Here is a 19,553-nt window from a genome sequence, read left to right as displayed (position 1 = left end):
CCAAAAGTTTTATTACAACTTATTTTTTGTATGTTTACTTACAGTGATATTTCTCCTAATACACATCAACGACACTGTGTAACTTACATAACTTTCCATTTTATAAAAAGTCCCGCCTCCTCTTAATTAACCAATCCAGACATTTGTTACCGATGACAAGCAAACAGTGATTGGTCAGTTTATACGTCATTGCTGTGTATGAGAGGGCCAGTTGTGTGAAAACAGCTGGTGACAAGAACACGATTGGCTTATTTTAAACAACATGTGCAAGTAGAAATGGCATTAGAAGATAAATTTTGTACTGCATGGGTAGCTTTATCTCTGAAGAGAAACAACACTTTTACATATTGTTAGGAATATATGGGTCATTTAAAAATTATCCGAGGGGTAGAAGAAGAAATAGCACAAACACTGGGAATAAATCAATAGAAACCACAATCCTGTCTTGACTATTTAATCCGCCTATAACAGATCTTTTAAACGTTTTAAACAAAGCACAAAATCAGAATCATGATGTCCAAGAAAAAAAAAAGAGTAAATCAGTATATTGACCGGATCTACAATTATATATGTTATATGTATCCAGAATCATACAAACAGTAATAGAAATATTCCAAATAATACAACATGAGGTAAAGCAGATTATTTATGTGTGTTTACTGTACAGTTAGTTAATGTCATGGCCGTAATACAATATTCTCAGATTGACTGGCAGAATTAAAGAGAATTCAGTCTGGCCATATTAACTAATCAGGAAAAAACAGAAGCAAGTCAGTTATTATAGTTATTAAAGAAGCAGTAACTAAATCTTGGGAAGAAGATGGCAGGCCAACCGAGTCTGCGTTTATTGATTAAGATAATTAACTTGAAGATCTCAGAAGAAATATAAAAAAACGATCTCATCAGTATTGTAAATATTTTCCAGTTCGGTAGGTGGCGGTAATGCAGCAGAAGCTTGCTGGCCAAGCGTTAATAGACAAGGCAAGAAGAAGAAGAAGAACGCACGGGATTGGCTGTTTTCTCATCATGATATCGACGCTTTTGTACGGAAGAAATGCGGAAGTTGGTGATGTTGCACACAAATGTTTATAAATGAAACACTGAGTTCTAATTCATTAAATTGGTTTAATTACTGAGTTAAGCTGAAACAGAAGTTTGTCAACCGGCTGTTTTTTTGTCATCACATACAAAATGGAGGTCAGTAGCAGTAGTTTTAATGGTTGTTTATGAATGGATAATTTACTGTAACTTACCATGATATTAACATGGCATTTCAGGGCAGTTCATAATAAACCGTAATAATATCATGGTTTTAAAAACAAGAACAACAAAGTATAATCCTAACCAGCCGAATAGATTATAGACTAGTTTATTTTTTGTTGATTGGATACATGGTACTGTTAAAGGTTATTATGCAAAGCAAGTGTCATTGTACCCTTACTATGGCAAAATACACTAAATATGTATATGTTGTTTACATGATGCTTTAAGAAATATCATAGTAACGTTACTACTATGGTGAATGTCCTAAAAACCATGATGGTCATGATACGTGTCCGAAACCCAGCACGTCATTACCATGATACCTTTCGCTGCTTTTGGTTGCATGCAAACGAGTAAAACCAACAGACATGACAACTGGTTGATCAAACATGTTGGGTTGATGTTTACATTGGTGACTAGTTGTCAAGGATCATAATCCTGAACAAACACAATGAAGGAGGAAGGGCATCAGTCTTAAGTGTAAAAACAGGCATCATTGTTGGATTTAGGGATGCATAACGATTAATCGCAAATAATCTATAGCAGAATTAAAGTTTTTGTGTACACAAAAAGTTCACACATATATGATGTAAAAAAAGTATTCTGCTATAGATTAATCACGATAAATCGTTATGCATTCCTAGTTGGATTGTGATATTATTGTCTCACTCTTGCGACAGGACACAAACCCTGAGATGGTGACGTCACCGTTAGGTCAAGGGACAGGCAAATCTAAGGTAAGTTCAACTTTGGATGAGATGGTTGGCAAAATCTTGCATACAAAACTGAAAATGTTTCATGACTGTTCTGATGATATAAATATCTTTCATATAATTGATTTCCGGTTATTGTTGGTGTTTTGTCTTTAAAGTTGGATACACTTTCCAAAGAAGATCTCATCAAATTTGCGAAGAAACAAATGGCGGTAATGCAGAAGATGAAATCAAAATGTACAGGTAACATGGGATCCTCTATGTTTTTTTTTAATTGACAGATTTTGCCAATAATTGCAAAGAGTGTAAAGCCTAACCTCTTTTACAGATTTAGAGAAGGAGGTTGAAGCCCTCAAAGGTCCTGCAAATGACACAGTTATTCAGGTTTGTACTCCGTGACATCAGCAGTATTATTTGAAATTATTTATATATATGTATATGTGTATGTGTATATGTAAATGTATATGTATATGTGTATATATATATGTATATGTATGTAAGGGATAATGTATAGCAGGGCTAGTCAGCTGTCGACATTAATGTCATAAATGTTATCAAAAGAACAAATTTGCATTTAATTTTGGGTAAAATTAAAAAAGTACCTTTCAAAATGATTTGCAGCCGTGTGTAATTAGTTTTGGGTGGTTGTTATCTGGCAATAACAAACCTTGCAATGTGGCCAATCAGAATCAAGCATTTTAGAGAGCCTTGTAAAAATATACATGTACAGTATATCTGCAATATGTTATAAAACAATGATAAAAACAAGTTAAGTAGATGTTATATCTACTTTATACAGGCTTGAATTTTTTAGTGCTCCTTCATCTTCATAAGTCACTTTGGACGAAAGCGTGTGGCTGCTAAATAAACAAATGTAAATGTATATCTTTGTTGCCACTGTAAAAGCCTAAGTAGTTTATTATTTAATAACTGTTTCTATGATGCAATTATATTGACTGTGTAAAAACATGGTTTTGTGAATGATAGATCTTTCTATAAAATCTGTTTACATCTCAAAATGAAGGAGTGTGTTGTATTGAATAGATGTTGATTGATGTAAACAGGAGCTGAATGAGAGACTGAATGCAGTACTGCTGGAGAAAGCTGAGACTCATCAGAGTTTAACATCACTACACAAGGAACATGAGGAGCTCAAGAGTCAAGCACAGGTCAAACATTTTAATAAATGCCTCATACAGTTTGTTTAAGTACAGTTTCTCAGAGATCAGGACAAAATACAAGATCTGCATAAAATACAAATTAACTTGAAATAAGCTGTGTACTTGAAACTCTCAGAGTAAAAGACTTTATAACATTAATAACATTAAGCACCAATAAGAGTTTATTTGGGGTATGTGTCTTTGTTTACTTTGGGGTTTGTACCTTTTGCATATTGTTAACATGTACTAATACACACTTACACACTAAAGGAAAACAAAACATCTTCAGTCCTGGCAAAGCAGAAGTGCAATTATTACCCATAAGATGCCCTTGATATGGATCCCTTTAAACCAATGGGGTTCAGTAAAAGCCCTTTGATCTCGTTATTTGCATTCTCGACTCTCCTTTGTCTATCTTTGGCTTTAAAAAAATTTTGTAGCTGAGTGCCTTTTTTAAATAGACAAGATCTTTAAGAGATGCTTAAAGCATACTTCTGATGATCTGTTAATGCTGCTTTAAGTCAGTGGTTCTCAACGTTATTCCTGGAGGCCCACTGCTCTGCACATTTTGTATGTTTCTCTCATCTGACACAATCAGTTCAGTTCATAGAGATCTCTACTAAAGAGCTGATGATTTGAATCAGGTGTGTTAAATAAGGGAGACATCCAAAATGTGCAGAGCAGTGGGCCTCCAGGAATAACGTTGAGAACCACTGCTTTAAGTGAAACATTGGATTTAATGTATTTTCAGGAAATGAAGGAGAGGTTATCAACACTTCACGATGAACTGCAAATAAAGAATAAAGAGCATGCAGACCTGGAGTCACACACTGCTGAACTCACTGCTAACTTTCAGATGACCTGTAATCAATATGAGTCCAAGATATCTCAGTTTGAAAAAGAACTGGAGGAAGCCAAGCAGCAGTTCACCGCTGAGATCGAAGCTCTTAAAGACTCTCACCAGACGAGTCTCACACGATCGCAGCAGGAGATCGAGAACCTACAGCTGGAGATGGAGAGACTCAACAAACAGTACGAAGACGACGTGAGAGACCTGGAGGAACAGCTGGAGCTGAACGCCGCAGACTTTGAGAAGGAGAGAGAACGGCTGCTGTCGCTTCAGGATGAGCTTTCGGAGCAGCTAGCGTTGAAGGAGGGCTTCCTGCATGACGTTCAAGAAGAAGAAGAGGACGGTGGTAGAGCGATTCAAAAAGATTTAGAAGTCCCTAAGGTACTGGATTTCCCAGCGTCGGACGACTCGAGCGATGAAGCTGCCGCGCTCAAATTGGCTCTGGAAGATTCACGCTCTCAGAACGTCATGCTTCAGGAAGAACTTATCTTTCTTAAAAATTTAAAACTGCAGCTGGAGTCTGAGCTCAAGCAGGCAAAAGATGAGTTCACCGTGGAAAAAGAAGAACTAGAGTTTAGGATTAATGAGCTTCAGATGAACAAAGACGACGGTGTGACGCATTTAGACAAGACAGGAAAGAGACGCAGAAGCTCTGTTGAACAACATCATCAGAAAGTCACAACCTTACAAGAATCCCACGATGAAGACCTGAAGGAAAGCAGTCAGACTTCTGCTGCTGAGGGTGAACTTCAGGAAGAGATTCATCTGAGCATTTCTCCTAATGACATCCCAACAAACCTGGAAGATAAAGCAGAACTCTTCATCAAAAGATATGTAATGAAGGAGGGGCAGATGGAGGCCTCTGTTCGAGCTCTGCAGGAGAAACTAAAGAGCGTCTTTCTGGAGAGAGATGGTTTGTTAGAAAAACTCAAAAATGCAGAAGGAGCGTCAGAGCTGGTGATGGACAAGCTGAATATGTCCTTCGAGGACTTGAGGAGGGAAAATGAAGAAATCCTATCGCAGTTGAAACACAAGGAGAATCTCATCCTAGAGTTTAAAGAAATGCTGAAATTCACAGACAGGCCGCATGTAGCACATGAGGACGATGAGCTGCGCGTCCAGTTCAGTGACTTGGAGAATCAACTGTTGATCGTAACCAGCGAGAAAGAGCAGCAAATAAAGACTCTGGAGGAAGATGTCTGTGCCTTACGTTCCAAAGATGAAGAGCATCAAGAGAGCATCAGACTTCTTGAAACTCAAGTCTCGTGTCTGTCAGAAGAGAGGGACGCCCTCCAGAGTAACACGGATATCAGTCAGCGACAACTTTCTGAAGCTCGCCGTCACATTGCTGAAATCCTCATGCAGAATTCTTCTGAGGCTGATGTCGATGAGACATCGGATATCTTGACCTTGATAAACCATCTGTTGACTAAAGTTCAGGAGGAGAAAAGTGTCCTTACCCAAGACTTTGATGAAAGGGTCAAGCAGTTTACCCTAGAGCTGGAGAGTACGAGGCGGGCGGCTGAGGAGCAGACGTCCGAGCTGCAGGAACATCTCAAGGACGTCAGCCGAGAGAAGGACCTGCTGAAGGCCAGTTTGGATGACATGGTTTTAGACACAGAGGGACTGCAGAAAGATCTGAGTGAAATTCAAGCCATGAATGAAAAGCTCAAGGGTGAAAACCTCACCTTGCTGAGTCAGGTCGATGACTTAAGCAGAAGTCTAGAGGACAAACGACATGAAGAACATCAATCAGAAGAAAGTGAGATACAAGTGAGCCAGACGACAGAACTCCAGCAGAGTCTTGCTGATAAAGACGCTCTTATATCACAACTAAGAGAAGAAATTGGCCACTTACAGGTAATTTTTGTAGACAGTCTGAAACATACAGCATAAGAAAAAGATCACTTTAGTCTCTTCATTAACACAACTTATATTTTTCATAAAACATTCTACTAGTAATCTGTTACTTCTGTTATATACTCTGATCGTTTATCACTTCATTCTTGATGTTCTGTGAGAGACGATATTGTCGCTGTTGGATCAAAACCTCTAAAACTACACTGGTAAAAAAGTAGTACACTTCCATAGTGTACATAAAGTGCTTTATTTTCGCACATTAATTAACAAAAAATGTATCTTTAGTACTTCTTAAGATGGTAGATCATCCAAGTGTACTTCACTGTGCTATTTTGAGACACCATGAATATGAACTAAAATGCATTTTTAACATACTATCTCTGTATTAAAAAATGTATTTAGTTAACACTTGTATTAAACTTAAACTCAACTTTCATACAAAGATGGGTTCAAGTTTACTACAAGTGGTATCTAAATACATTTTGTAAATAAATCTTTAGCACATTTTAGTTCATATTTATGGTGTCTCAAAATAGCACAGTGAAGTAAACTAAGATGATCTTAAGAACATCTTAAGAAGTACTAAAGATTAATTTTTAGTATATTAAGTAAAAAATTAGATTAGTGTGCGAAAATAAAGCACTTTATGTACACTATGGAAGTGTACTACTTTTTTACCTGGGTAGTTTTAGAGGTTTTGATCCAAAAGCGACGATATCGTCTCTCACAGAACATCAAGAATGAAGTGACAATGATCAGAGTATATAACAGAAGTAACAGATTACTAGTAGAATATTGATAAACTATAATAGCAGAGAGGGGAAAAAAAGCACTAGCCTACCAACGCGTTTCCACAACGCGTTTTCATTCAGAACACGTCAACCAGCTGAAACGTACAAGAAGATCAGTGAGTACATAACGGCTACCGTAGTTGCAACACGCATTTGGAAAGGCGAGGAGCTAGAGAGCACTATTTGTTTAAATGCAAAATACAAATTCACCACTAGATGGGGGTAAATCTTACTTACAGTCCCTTTAAAGGAAAACACAACAGTTTTTCAATATTTTACTATGTTGTCACCTCAACTTAGATGAATAAATACATACCTAATCTTTGTACAGCGCTTTGTGAATGTGTTAGCATTTAGCCTAGCCCCATTCATTCCTATGGCTCTAAACAAAAGTTTTATTTAGTGCCACCATACTTACTCGTGTAACTACTCATGTAACAATCTTTAAATAGAGAAAACATGGAAGTGTTTGGTGGCTTCTAAATTCATCCCTGTTTGGATCCTAAGGAATGAATGTGGCTAGGCTAAATGCTTACACATTCAAGCATTCAGCATGAATTCAGCATTTTAGAAAGCCGTGTAATAATTTGGTTAACCTAATGAGTTGTGTTCTCACAGGCTGAAAATAGGATGGAGAATACTATGGAGAATATTATTGGCCAACACTAGCTACAAAGTTTCCCTCTGACGATATGCTGTTGTGCTGCACATTTTCATGTAGTGTCGAATTGAATACAAAATATTAAAATTAAAGCACTTTGTGTAATTTTGAAAAATTAACTGCTGTTAACAATGATGCCTAATTTTTACATTTCATTTTTTAGACCTCAGTCTCTGATGAAGATATGAAAGTGTTATCTCATAAAATAGGTTTGTGCATATACTACAGTCATTACACGTAAAAACATTCATTGCTGTTCGTTTTCAATATGACTTTTTGGTTTATTGTCAAACTTATGTTTTCACATTCATGAAGATTTTTCATATTCTTTAACTGGATTCTTCTGTTGTGTAGAAATCATGGAGAAAGAGATGAAAGAGAAAGACGAGCGGATGAATAAAATTAAAGCTGTGGCTGTGAAGGCCAAAAAGGAGCTTGACAACAGCAAGAAAGAGGTCACAGTGTTGCACATTCACACTTGTAAACATCTACACCTGTACACCTCTGATGTGGCGCACATGTGCTCATATTCACTTTGCCATTTCAGGTTGTTGCTCTGAGTGAGGAAGTGGGAATGTTGAAGGATGAACGAGACAAATTATCAAGATCCATGAAGGACATAATCCATGGAGCAGAAGACTATAAGGTTTGAAGTTTACATTTTATTGTATCTTCATATATTGGTGAATCACCTTTTTACAAGTGCATGAAGAAGCCTGGAGACACATTTTTTTTTTACTTAAAGGCATAGTTCACCTAAAAATTAACATTCTGTCATCCTTTTCCCACCCTCATGTTGTTCTAAACCTATTTTTCGATTAATCGTCTTTTTTTACGTGATCGATTCTCAAAGAGCAGAATCAATTTTTTTCCAGATTTATTTCCGCAAGCATTGAACTTAAGATTAACGTTAATCTAATTACTAGTCTTCTTCACTAGATCACTCGTCACCCTCTTTTTTGCCTTGCGCGATGTTACCAAGGAGCGAGAGGCGAGCCTGTCATTCATTCATTCATTCAGTGCTTAAAAAGTTTCAGGTGCTTCATCGACGTTGATGCCAACTTCACATAAAAAGTCAGAGGTATGGAAGCATTTTAGATATTACAAGCAAAAAGACGACGATAGTGTTGTGGCTTTTAAACTGCTGTTAATACTTTTACTTATTAATATAGTATTTGTATTAAATCTATATTCATTGGGTTTAATCGAGAATCTAAATCGAATCGATTTGATAGCTTGTGAATCGAAATCAAATCGATCTGGAACATCTGAATCGATACCCAGCCCTAGTAAGCACACAGCTGATGGTACCCATTGACCTTCATAATATTAGTTTTTTGTACTAGTATGAAAGTTAAAGGGACATTCCACTTTTTTGAAAATAAGCTAATTTTTTCAGCTCCCCTAGAGTTAAACATTTGATTTCTACCGTTTTGGAATCCATTCAGCTGATCTCCGGGTCTGGCGCTAGCACTTTTAGCATAGCTAAGCACAATCCATTGAATCTAATTAGACCATTAGCATAGTGCTAAAAAATAACTAAAGAGTTTCAATATTTTTCCTATTAAAAACTTGACTCTTCTGTAGTTACATCGTGTACTAAGACCAACAATAATTAAAAGTTGCGATTTTCTAGGTAGATATGGCTAGGAACTATTGTCTCAAACTGGCGTAATAATCAAGGACTTTGCTGCTGTAACATGGCGGCAGCAGGAGTAGTGATATTACGCCGTGCCTGAAAATAGTCCCCTGGTATTGAAAGTAACCAAGGGGACTATTTTCAGCAGTGCGTAATATCACTACGCCTGATGCAGCCATGTTACATTAGCAAAGTCCACTGATGGATTGTGCTAAGCTATGCTAAAAGTGCTAGCGCCAGACCCGGAGATCAGCTGAATGGATTCAAAATGGTAAGAATCAAATGTTTAACTCTAGGGGAGCTAGAAAATGAGCATATTTAAAAAAAAAGTGGAATGTATTTAACAGAATAAAGAAACATGAGGGTGAGTTAATAATGTCAGAATAATAATTCGGTGAACTATCCATTTAATTGCATTAAAACACTATTGCATAAAATAATAAATAACAAATAATTGACAGAATGTGATGGTGGAATATGACAAGCAGACTGAACTTCTCGATAAAGAGAAAGAGAAACTGGAACAGGCAGAAAAAAATAATGAAGATTTAACCAGACGTCTTCAAAACGTTATTCAGCAGGTAACTCGGTGATCAGGCTTAATAGATAGTGTTGTGGTTAGATAGTGTTGTGTGAACGATTGCTTTTTGTAACTCTCAGCATGAGCTGTTATCATCTGAGCGGGAGGATCTGATGGTGCGAATGGAGACGCTGCAAAAAAACATCACCCAACTGGAGTCATGTATACTGGAGCTGCAAAAGCTGAACGCTGGCCTGGAGAAACAGCTGGAGGCAGAACGACTTGTAAAAGAGCAAAAGGCAAAGGTACACATCAACCTTTCTGACCTCTTTTACCAAACCCTTTATTTACTCCATGCAGGTGAAGAATTATTTTGTTCTTTTCATAAAGTTGGATTGTTCAATCGTTGAATTTTGATGTCTTTATAGGACCATCAGTCTGCAGTTAAAGACATGGAGGAGCTTCATGCTCAGCTGAGCAAACTCAAACATCAGCTTCAGCAAACAACACAGGAACTGGAGCAGCTAAGAAAGGCAAGTTCAAAAACCTGAACCCTGCAATCAGTGCTGACGCCAAGCACGTCTCCCCATACCTGACCTGGAGTCAACCACAATCTACTTAAATCTAACTCTAATCCACCCCAATCCACTCCTCGTAGTGTTTAGATGAAGACACAGATAAACAGCAGTATGGGTCATGTTATTATAAACAATCTGTCATGATGTGTTGTTCTGTAGGATGCCCAACAGAATACACTGTTGGACATGGAGATGGCTGACTACGAGAAACTAGTGAAAGAACTCAATCACAAACTGTGTGAGAGAGACCGGCAGATTGAGGAGCATGAAACCAAAGAACAAATGCAGAACGAACTGGAACAACGACTGAATGAGGAAATAGGTATGAATGAAGAGTGTTTTGTCTGTTCTTAAGGGAGGTGATGTGTGTTTTACATAAACACCTGATGAATCTCACAGTGTGATAATGTTATTTCAGAGTCTCTGAAGGTGCTGGTAGATCAGTCAGAGGAGAAGGCCTCCAAGATGAAACAACTGCTTGTCAAAACCAAAAAGGAACTTGGGGATGCAAAGCAAAAAGTGAGTCTCACACCCGATAATGCCATTTTCTGAAAATTTGGTGCATCACTAGCGCACACAGTCTTACTCACCAAGTACAAGAATGCATTTATATAGATAACATGAGTGAAACTTGTACACAAAAATGAAACAAAACAACTAACAATCCATATTCAGAAAGAAGCAACATTTTAAACCTTATCTGGACGTCATTCAGCTAAACATCAACCAATATCAATCACAGGAATCACTGGTGCTACTCCATCTGATTTCTGCAAGTAAATTAAATCTTAAAGGAAAACACCACCGTTTTTCAATATTTTACCATGTCCTTACCTCAAATTAGACCTCAACGTTTTTCTTGATGAGCATAAAACAAGCAAAAAAATCCGGCAATGGGGTAAGCAAAAAATGTTGAACATTTTTCTTAAACACTAAATTCAAGAAAAATGTGCTTACCCCATTGGCAGATTTTTTTGCTTGTTTTATGCACAAAATCACTTAAATTTGATATTTTTGGTCTAAAAACTAGACTTATTTTCTTGGGGCGTTTTGCTCAACAAGAAAAAGTATCTTAATTTAAGGATTTTTTGATATTTTTTGATATTTTACTAAGATTTTTTTCTTGAAAATCATTTTTTGCAGTGTACACATACATCTCTTTTATTCAATGAGTGCACTTAATCTTTGTACAGTGCGTTGTGAATGTGTTAGCATTTAGCCTAGCCCCATTCATTCCTTAGGATCCAAACAGGGATGAATTTAGAAGAAACCAAACACTTCCATGTTTTCTCTATTTAAGACTGTTACATGAGTAAGTATGGTGGCACAAAACAAAACATGGTGATTTTTTTAAGCAGATAAAAAATGAGAACTATATTTTATGGCGGAAGAACACTTAATTTGCAGAACTTCGACCTCGGGCGCAGTAATATTGACCACAGTTTGAGCGAGAGTAGGAGTAGTCAGGAGTGATGATTTTTACTGCGTGCGTTTTATTTTGTGCCACTATACTTACTCGTGTAACTACTCATGTAACAGTCTTAAATAGAGAATACATGGAAGTGTTTGGTGGCTTCTAAATTCATCCCTGTTTGGATCCTAAGGAATGAATGGGGCTCGGCTAAATGCTAACATAGTCACGACGCACTGTACAAAGATTAAGTGCACGCATTGAAATAAGATGAGTATGTATTAATTCGTCTAAGTTGAGGTAAGAAAATAGAAAAATATTGCAAAACTGTGGTGTTTTACTTAAAAAAAAAAAACTGAACATTGAAAATATGTTGTTTTGTTGAGTGATGACATATTTAACAAACATTCAGGTCATGTTTGGTTCATACAGCTCATATATTCTCAATTCTGAACATCAAATCAAGTATATATTAATACTGCTCTGGATCACATTCAAAATATTTTTAGGTCAATGAAATCTTGATTTGATAAACCGTAATGACAGAGGAAAAATTGATATTTTCTTTTTTCAGTGTAAACTTATTTCTTATTTTTCAGTTGATAATGTACAGGTACAAGCTCACATAGACAATCATTTTACTGAGCTTCCCTCTTAGCAGAAACCCCAAAACCCTACAACAAATATTATTGATAGAAATGTTTGTGAGTGTGTTCTGGAGTCATTATATTATCACTGGTCAACCTTAAAAAGTTGCTTTTGACTCACAAGTATATGTCAGGCTTCAGGAACAGCTTTGATAATGTACAGTACTGAATCTCTGATACGAGTGTGTTGTAAATGTTTCTACCGCAGGAAGCGTCTCAGATGATCACTCAGTCTTCTCTGAGAGGAGAACTAGAGGCTCATCAACAACAGCTGGAGGAATATAAGGTAAGCTGAATTCAATATAGAGCCACTGAAGTCTAATGATTGATGTATTACTATGTTGTCATGTTGTAGGGGTACAATATCCACCTTGAACCCCTGTGTTTTATTTTTAAATAAGTCCCCCTGTAGTTGATCATTTTATCCCTTAAAACTTATTTTTGAGCATCATAGTAGCATATGTAATTTTTTTTCCTTCTGTCACAGTAATTTCTTTAAAACAGCTTGAATGTAATTCAACACCCTTGTCTCATTTAGTATACGTGTCGTGGATCTATGAATATGCAAGTTAGTGCCATCCTCAACTCAATAGCACGGCTCAGACCATAGATATAAATGTAAATAGATGCTACATTTGACAGTTTTAGACATATAACTGCGAAGTTTGGTTTCACACAAAGCATACATGAATACACTTATCTTACTGTTATAGGTGTATGGATGTGTACAGGTGTTGTATGGATCTGTTATAGTTGTAAGTTGTATTCCTAATGCTAAACATTGACAAGTGTCAAAAAAGCAGTTTTTGTGCTGAATGCACTACGCCAGGGTTCATACAACTTTCGTAAAGTTTTTTTCCAAACGCTTAAGATTCATACGTCACAATCATGCTTAATTTTTTTAATGGGCAATTTCAGTGCAGGAAGTACAGTGGAAGTTCTTATATGGGCACTTTAACCGGAATAGCACACCAGAGAAGCATTGTTGTTGTTTGTAAGGGAAATTTGAGCTTGTTCAGCTTCCCAAAGAACCCAGGAGTTGTGTGTGTGTGTTTGTTTAACGCTGGATTTTGTTAAAATAGGGCGGTCCCAACAGGGTCATGAGTCCCAGGCAGTAAGTAAAACTGCATCAGATGTCTGTGTTTTGTTGGCATTCGGCGCGTAAGCGATGTAAACGACATGAATATGTAGTGAATCATAAGTTATCCAGAGATATTGAGATAATGTTTTGTGTGTGTTGCTTGCTTGTGACTCGCTCCTCCTTGCTGGGCTCCTCGAGGGGGTTGGGTTTATTTGGAAATAATTGGTACAGCCAGGGATGCACTATATATCACCCGACATATCGTTATTGGCCGATAACTGCTTATTTTTAATATTATCGGTTATCGGTCTGATAGCAAAATTATGCCGAAAAATGAAAGCCGATAAATGATGGATTATTTCGGTTTGTTGAACCACTTCACTTGCTCATTGCTGGCCATGTGGAGTTTTGATTGGTGCTTTCTGTAACATAGCACGAAGATGACACGTGTTGCGGGCTCAAGAAGAGTATGCTAGTCCATAGATATGTATATAAAGGCTAGATGGCTCGTCCGCGCTGATGGCCAATTGAGTGGAACGTCCGCATTTTGGCGGCCATCTTAGGACAGGGCGCTCGCTCACTCGTAGCATTGAGTTTTAATGATGCAGGTACTTTTAAATGACCATAACTTGCTTAATTTTTTACCGATTTTCAAACGGATTGGTTTGTTATAAACGTCAAAGATGTACCCATGACACTGAATACGTTTACTAAAAATAAATAAAAAATTCATGAAACATGTTAAAGCATCCAGAATTATAGCCACGTTAATAACGTTTGTAAAAAACCAAACCGTTTGTAAATCCGTCAAGAATTCAGCAAGTTACGAGCATTTTAGTTGGCGTATGTATCTCACCTTCCGTCCACAGCAGCAGGGAGCAGCACTATGGCAGCACTGACCTAAGATGGCCGCCAAGTGACGACACAGCTGACTCCGCCTTGAGCCATCTAGCCTTTATATACATATCTATGTGCTAGTCTAGCGCAAAGACAAGATGTCCACGGTCTGGGAGTTTTTCATTGTGAAATTAATATGAATATTTATCGCCTTATATATATATATCGGTTATCGGCCCCCAAATATAAAGAGTTATCGGTATCGGCCGAAATTTCCATATTGGTGCATCCCTAGGTACAGCTGATCTGTCTTTTATAAATCTTATAAAACTAAAGACTCTTCTGATATATAAAGAATGTAATACTACTGTATACGTACTCAAGGTTAACGTAAGATCAGGGGCGCAAATGCCCATTTGCAGAGGGGTATGCAAGATTAGTTTTGCCCCCCATTTTTTCAAACCTAGTTTTCCCCCTTTTTTTAAATAGAAGTGGCTTTGTGGTAAACCAGCATGTGTAAAGTATAACATTTGTGTCTATCTCAGATTCAGTGCAGTAATCTAACTGCAGATCGACATCGACTGGAGGAGCAGCTGAAGATGATGAACGACCAACAGCAGAGAGCCTCCAGCTCCTATCAGCTCCGACTGAACGGCCTGCAGGATGAATGTACCGCTGCAAAGGTCTCCACTTAAACCTCTTTAAAATCTCCCAGTCCATTTCTCATATGTATAAAGATGTCATGCTTTATTATCCCTTCAGAGTGATTGAAGTTCAGTCTCGCTGCTAAACACAATTATAATCCAACGCTTGGCCCTCCGGCTCTTAATCGTATAAGAGAGGAATGGCCTCTGTGTTTGTCTGAATAATGAAAACCTTTCCTCCTACATGTTTCTGTCTAATCTTATTATTTTACACACACACACACACACACACACACACACACACACACACACACACACACACACACACACACACACACACACACACACACACACACACTGTGTCTATGCTGATATTTAATGTAGTGTGCTTGGGTTTTTTGGTGACAGGCCGAGCTCGCAGCGACTGTGTCAGAGTTTGAGAGTTATAAGGTGCGAGTCCACAATGTACTGAAGCAACAGAAACACAAGAGCTCAAATCAGAACGATGGAGATGCTTTCCAACATGAGAGGTGATGTGTTGTATGCACTTTCATATTGTCACTAAATTTACCTTGCTCTCTTTTTCTCTCTCTCTTTTCTAATAATACATTTTTATAATAAAAATTAAATTTCCATGTCATTGTACTGTTTGCTTAAAGGTATTGCGTAGGATTTTCTTTTTCCGGGTGGATCATCAAGACTATTGGTCCTCCTAGTTGTCAATCAGGAGTGTTGCGCAATTGCATTTTTTTAAAAAGTGGAGAAGGCGGTTATTTTCTAAAATTCGAGAAAATCCTCCGCTACACCTTTAAAGGCGGAGTCCACGATGTTTGAAAGCCAGTGTTGATATTTGAAATCGCCTAAACAAACACGCCCCTACCCCAATAGAATCTGGACATTCCGTTGATAGACCCGCCCCACACATACGCAACCCGGCATTTGATTTGATTTGATTGGCTATAAGTGTGTTTTGGTAGTCGGCCCGTCTCCTTTTCCAAACCGTTTTTCAAACATCGTGGACTCCGCCTTTAATCTTTCACCTATTTGACTAAATGAAGACCTGCTGTGCATGTTAAAGTTGTGCTTTTTGTTTTTACTGAATGTCTGATGGGATCAGATGGCCTTCATTGAATCTGCACACATCTGTTGAAAAAAGGCCAGATCTCAAAATTGTGTCATATAAAAAAGTTAATTAATGCAAATTAATATTAAGCCATACAAATCTAAATACTAAGCAAAATTATTGTGAAGATCGTAAGCTGATGGAGCTTTGTTTACACTTTGTATGTTTACATTTACATTGCAGACTGCTGCCACCTGCTGGTGTTTAACAGTTATTAACCCTTTACACACAGACAGAAAACTCACATTCTCATCGACTGTTGGTTGTAGTCTCGGGTGAAATTCACTTCATCATGTTTGTTCATCTGTGTGTTTGTGTTGTGACAGAAAGCAGATGGACGCTGTGGTGGAGCAGCTGCGCAGCCGGCTGCAGGAGACTCAGCAGACCCTCCAGTCGAACATGTCAGAACTGCAGCAACTGCAGACAGAACACGACACGCTGCTGGAACGACACAATAAGATCCTACAGGAGAGCGTCAGTAAAGAGGCTGAACTCAGAGAGAGGTATTCACATTCACACACACCTGACACAACCCTGTAGTGTGTGTGTGTGTGTGTATACAGAAACTAATGTGAAAAGATGTGTAAGACAGTTTGAGTTCAGTGTGGTTCAAACATCAAGTGCAACATCATCTCATAGTTTTGCTGCAGAATGGGCCACAGTCTTAACAAAGCACAGATTTTCAGCAAAATGACAAACCCTTAACAAACAAAGCAAATAAATGTAATAATGGATTGATATTGAAGTTAGTGTGGAGACGAGTGCTCGTGTTTTCAGCATGTGGTGTAGATTTTGACTCTCATATATGACATATTTCAGAGTGCTGACGCTGCAGTCCGAGAACGTCTCGCTGAAGTCTGAACACGGACAGTGTGCGTCTCACCTGAGCGCTCAGACCGAAGCCCAGCGCTGCAGCTTTCGTGAGCAAATGCGCCATCTGCAGGACGAGCACTGCAGTACAGTGGAGACGCTGCAGCAGCAGATCACTCGACTGGAGACGCAACTCTTTCACATGCAAAAAGAGCAGAGCAGCAGCGGTGAGACACAGAAATAATTATAATAATGTTTCTAAACACACATCACAGTTAATATAAAACAAAATAAGTGCTTTTAATTTTCCATTTAAAGAAATACAAAAGAATCACATTGTTTGCAATCATTTACATCACTGCTTTATAAATCCAGATCCTCCTCCATCAGACTATGTGATGTAATGATGTGATGTAATACAGATGTATTATTCATCTGTGTGTGCAGGTCCGGCGCTCGTGCAAAGCAGAAAGTGTCCGGTGGAAAGGAAGCCCACTGACTTGCCTCAGTTTGATCTGCAGAGTGTAGCCCGAGAGGAGGGCGAGGGGATGGAGACCACAGAGACCGAATGCATGTCATCTCCGGGGACCCCGCTGGCCTCTCTAGAGCAGCTCCTCACTGCACCGGACCCCAAACGTGGTACCAAATTTACGTGATGTCACTTTTAAACGTAGTTCAAAAGGACATTCTCGTGTAGCTTTAATATTAAAGTATTTTATAGATGTATAAGGAAGTGTTTCAGTGCTCAATGTAGGCCTACAGTAGGATTTAAATGGATGCATGTTTGTGTTTGCAGAGCCTGTGATGTGGCAGGTCGAACCCAGTAAAGAGGAACTTACTCAAAAACTCAACACCACCGCCCGCAGCGTGGAGCATCTGAACGGTTTACTGCACGAGACCGAGGCCACGAACGCCGTGCTCATGGAGCAGATCACTGTATGAAAACACACACACAAGCCTTTATGCATTCATTCATTTATTGTGTTTATTGAGCCGCTGGCTTCATGAGATGAGTGTTTGAATGTCCTCAGCTGTTGAAGAGTGAAGTACGACGACTTGAACGCAATCACGAGCGAGAGAAGTCTGTGGCCAACCTGGAATACCTTAAAAACGTCCTGCTGCAGTTCATCTTCCTGCGGTCGGGCAGCGAGCGTCAGGCGTTGCTTCCTGTCATTCACACCATGCTGCAGCTCAGCCCAGATGAGAAGAACAAACTGGCTGCCATCGCCCAAGGTGAGATCACATCACATGCTCAGGACCGTCCACAACAAATCATAAGACATTATTATATAACATTTAAAACACGACATAGAGACGGAGCGCAGCGCGTCATAACCTGAAAACCACGCCCACCGGGGGGGAAACAATCCATCCGTCTCCATTGACTTTGTATTGCGAGAGTCTGCCTCCTAGTCATTTCTGGCATATAACAAAAACTGAATAAAGCCTAAAAGCTGCTGTGTGACAGAATGTACAGCTAACAAGCCAAAAAACCCAGAAATAAGTTTTTATAAGCTGTCGACCCCAAAAGACGAGCGTTTAAAGACACAAAAGTGGAAACAGGCAACTTTTCATAGTACTCCTATTAGTAGAACCAAAGTAAAACAGCTACGCAGTCTAAATCAACACTAAAAGCTGTTTCTTATATGTTGACACGTAAATGTGCATCTTTAGAAACTAAATAAATGAGAGTTCATTATCTGGCCATTGTATTTTTCATGTCAGTAATAAGATTTTATGTTGTGTTTTTGTGACGTGTTTGTAGGTGAAGAGGAGGCTGCTGGCTCCAGAGCATCAGGATGGACATCATATCTGCACAGCTGGTCAGGGATCAGATAAAACACATTCTCAACTTAAAAACGGACCAGAGATCAGTGAAGGAAATCTTTCACAGGACTGTAACATATGAAGGGTATATAAGTGAAACACTGAATCTCCTATCGTCTATTATCATCTTGTCTCATCATCTTTACTTGGATTCGGGTTAATAAAGATAATTTTTTTTTAGTTTATGATTATTTTTGCACAAACGTTGGTCTTGTTTTAAATGTCATATCCGTACAGGTTTGTTTTGATATCGTAGCTGTAAAGCAGATGATCAGCAGATTAAACTGTGAAGGTGTATAATCATTTATATCATCAAATAAACTCTTTTATTTCTTGAGCAATAATATCAGAATGTATTTATTACATAAACATTACATGAATCCAAAGCTATTGAAGGTTAACGGTAGGTTATATTTAACTTTTGTTGGCTTTATTTAATTATGGTAGTTAGGTTTAGTTTTGATGCGTTTTTTCCTTGTGCTTGTAAATCATTGATTTCTGTGCTAATTTCTTCTGTTGCTTGTCAATACTGTAAATTGCAATGCTGAAAATAAATCTAATCCAATAAAGAGTGACATTGAACTTCAAGTTTCATTGTAAACGTGAGGGTGGAAAAGACTTCAGGCGTTCAGCCGTCTACATTCATTTTAATCCTACATTCATTTCACCTTGTGTGCTCCTCAGACATCTGCTTAAAAAACATTCATAATATATAGACCAGGGATGTCAAACATACGCATACGGCCCACAAAGGTGTCCAATCCGTCCCGCGTGATGATTTATACAGTTTTATTAAATATGAAATACATATTTTTAAAACCCTTTCAGGCGGGTGTCTAGTTCGTTTTTTATATGAGAGACTTGCGGAAAGTAGCAAAACGCGGAACATAGACTAAACACGGTCCACAAAAATCTTGCTGTTTTATTGTTACTGCTCCGCTAAAGATCCACTGATTCAGGTAATCCACTTCGTGTTTTCCCGCCCGCTCCGCAGCATCTCTGTGTCCACTCTCTGCCTGCAGAGCGAAGACGACAGATTCCGAAGTTCGTTGCATTAACAGGTAGATTCATTACATTATATCAGTTGTTAAACCGCAGAATTAGTAATTTTGAAGTTTGTTTATGTATTTCTTCCGGT

The 19,553-nt window shown here is 38.2% G+C and overlaps 1 protein-coding gene across 1 annotated transcript; it reads left to right on the top strand.

The window, feature by feature from the left end:
* Positions 1–1,027: 1,027 nt before the first annotated feature.
* LOC135782664 (GRIP and coiled-coil domain-containing protein 2) lies at positions 1,028–18,997 on the top strand. The gene is made up of 23 exons (XM_065293108.2): positions 1,028–1,197; positions 1,944–2,000; positions 2,135–2,219; positions 2,305–2,360; positions 3,041–3,145; positions 3,888–5,846; positions 7,462–7,507; positions 7,653–7,753; positions 7,846–7,944; positions 9,399–9,518; positions 9,598–9,762; positions 9,886–9,990; positions 10,195–10,357; positions 10,454–10,554; positions 12,302–12,379; positions 14,557–14,694; positions 15,064–15,185; positions 16,105–16,281; positions 16,598–16,815; positions 17,036–17,227; positions 17,385–17,524; positions 17,620–17,821; positions 18,354–18,997. The coding sequence occupies exons 1-23, from the start codon at positions 1,192–1,194 to the stop codon at positions 18,425–18,427; spliced, it is 4,509 nt and encodes a 1,502-aa protein (XP_065149180.1). The 5' UTR covers positions 1,028–1,191; the 3' UTR covers positions 18,428–18,997.
* The last annotated feature ends 556 nt before the right edge of the window (positions 18,998–19,553 follow it).

This window comes from Paramisgurnus dabryanus, chromosome 15, assembly GCF_030506205.2.
Source record: "Paramisgurnus dabryanus chromosome 15, PD_genome_1.1, whole genome shotgun sequence".
Classification (NCBI taxonomy): domain Eukaryota; kingdom Metazoa; phylum Chordata; class Actinopteri; order Cypriniformes; family Cobitidae; genus Paramisgurnus; species Paramisgurnus dabryanus.
This window is presented reverse-complemented; position numbering and strand designations above follow the sequence as displayed.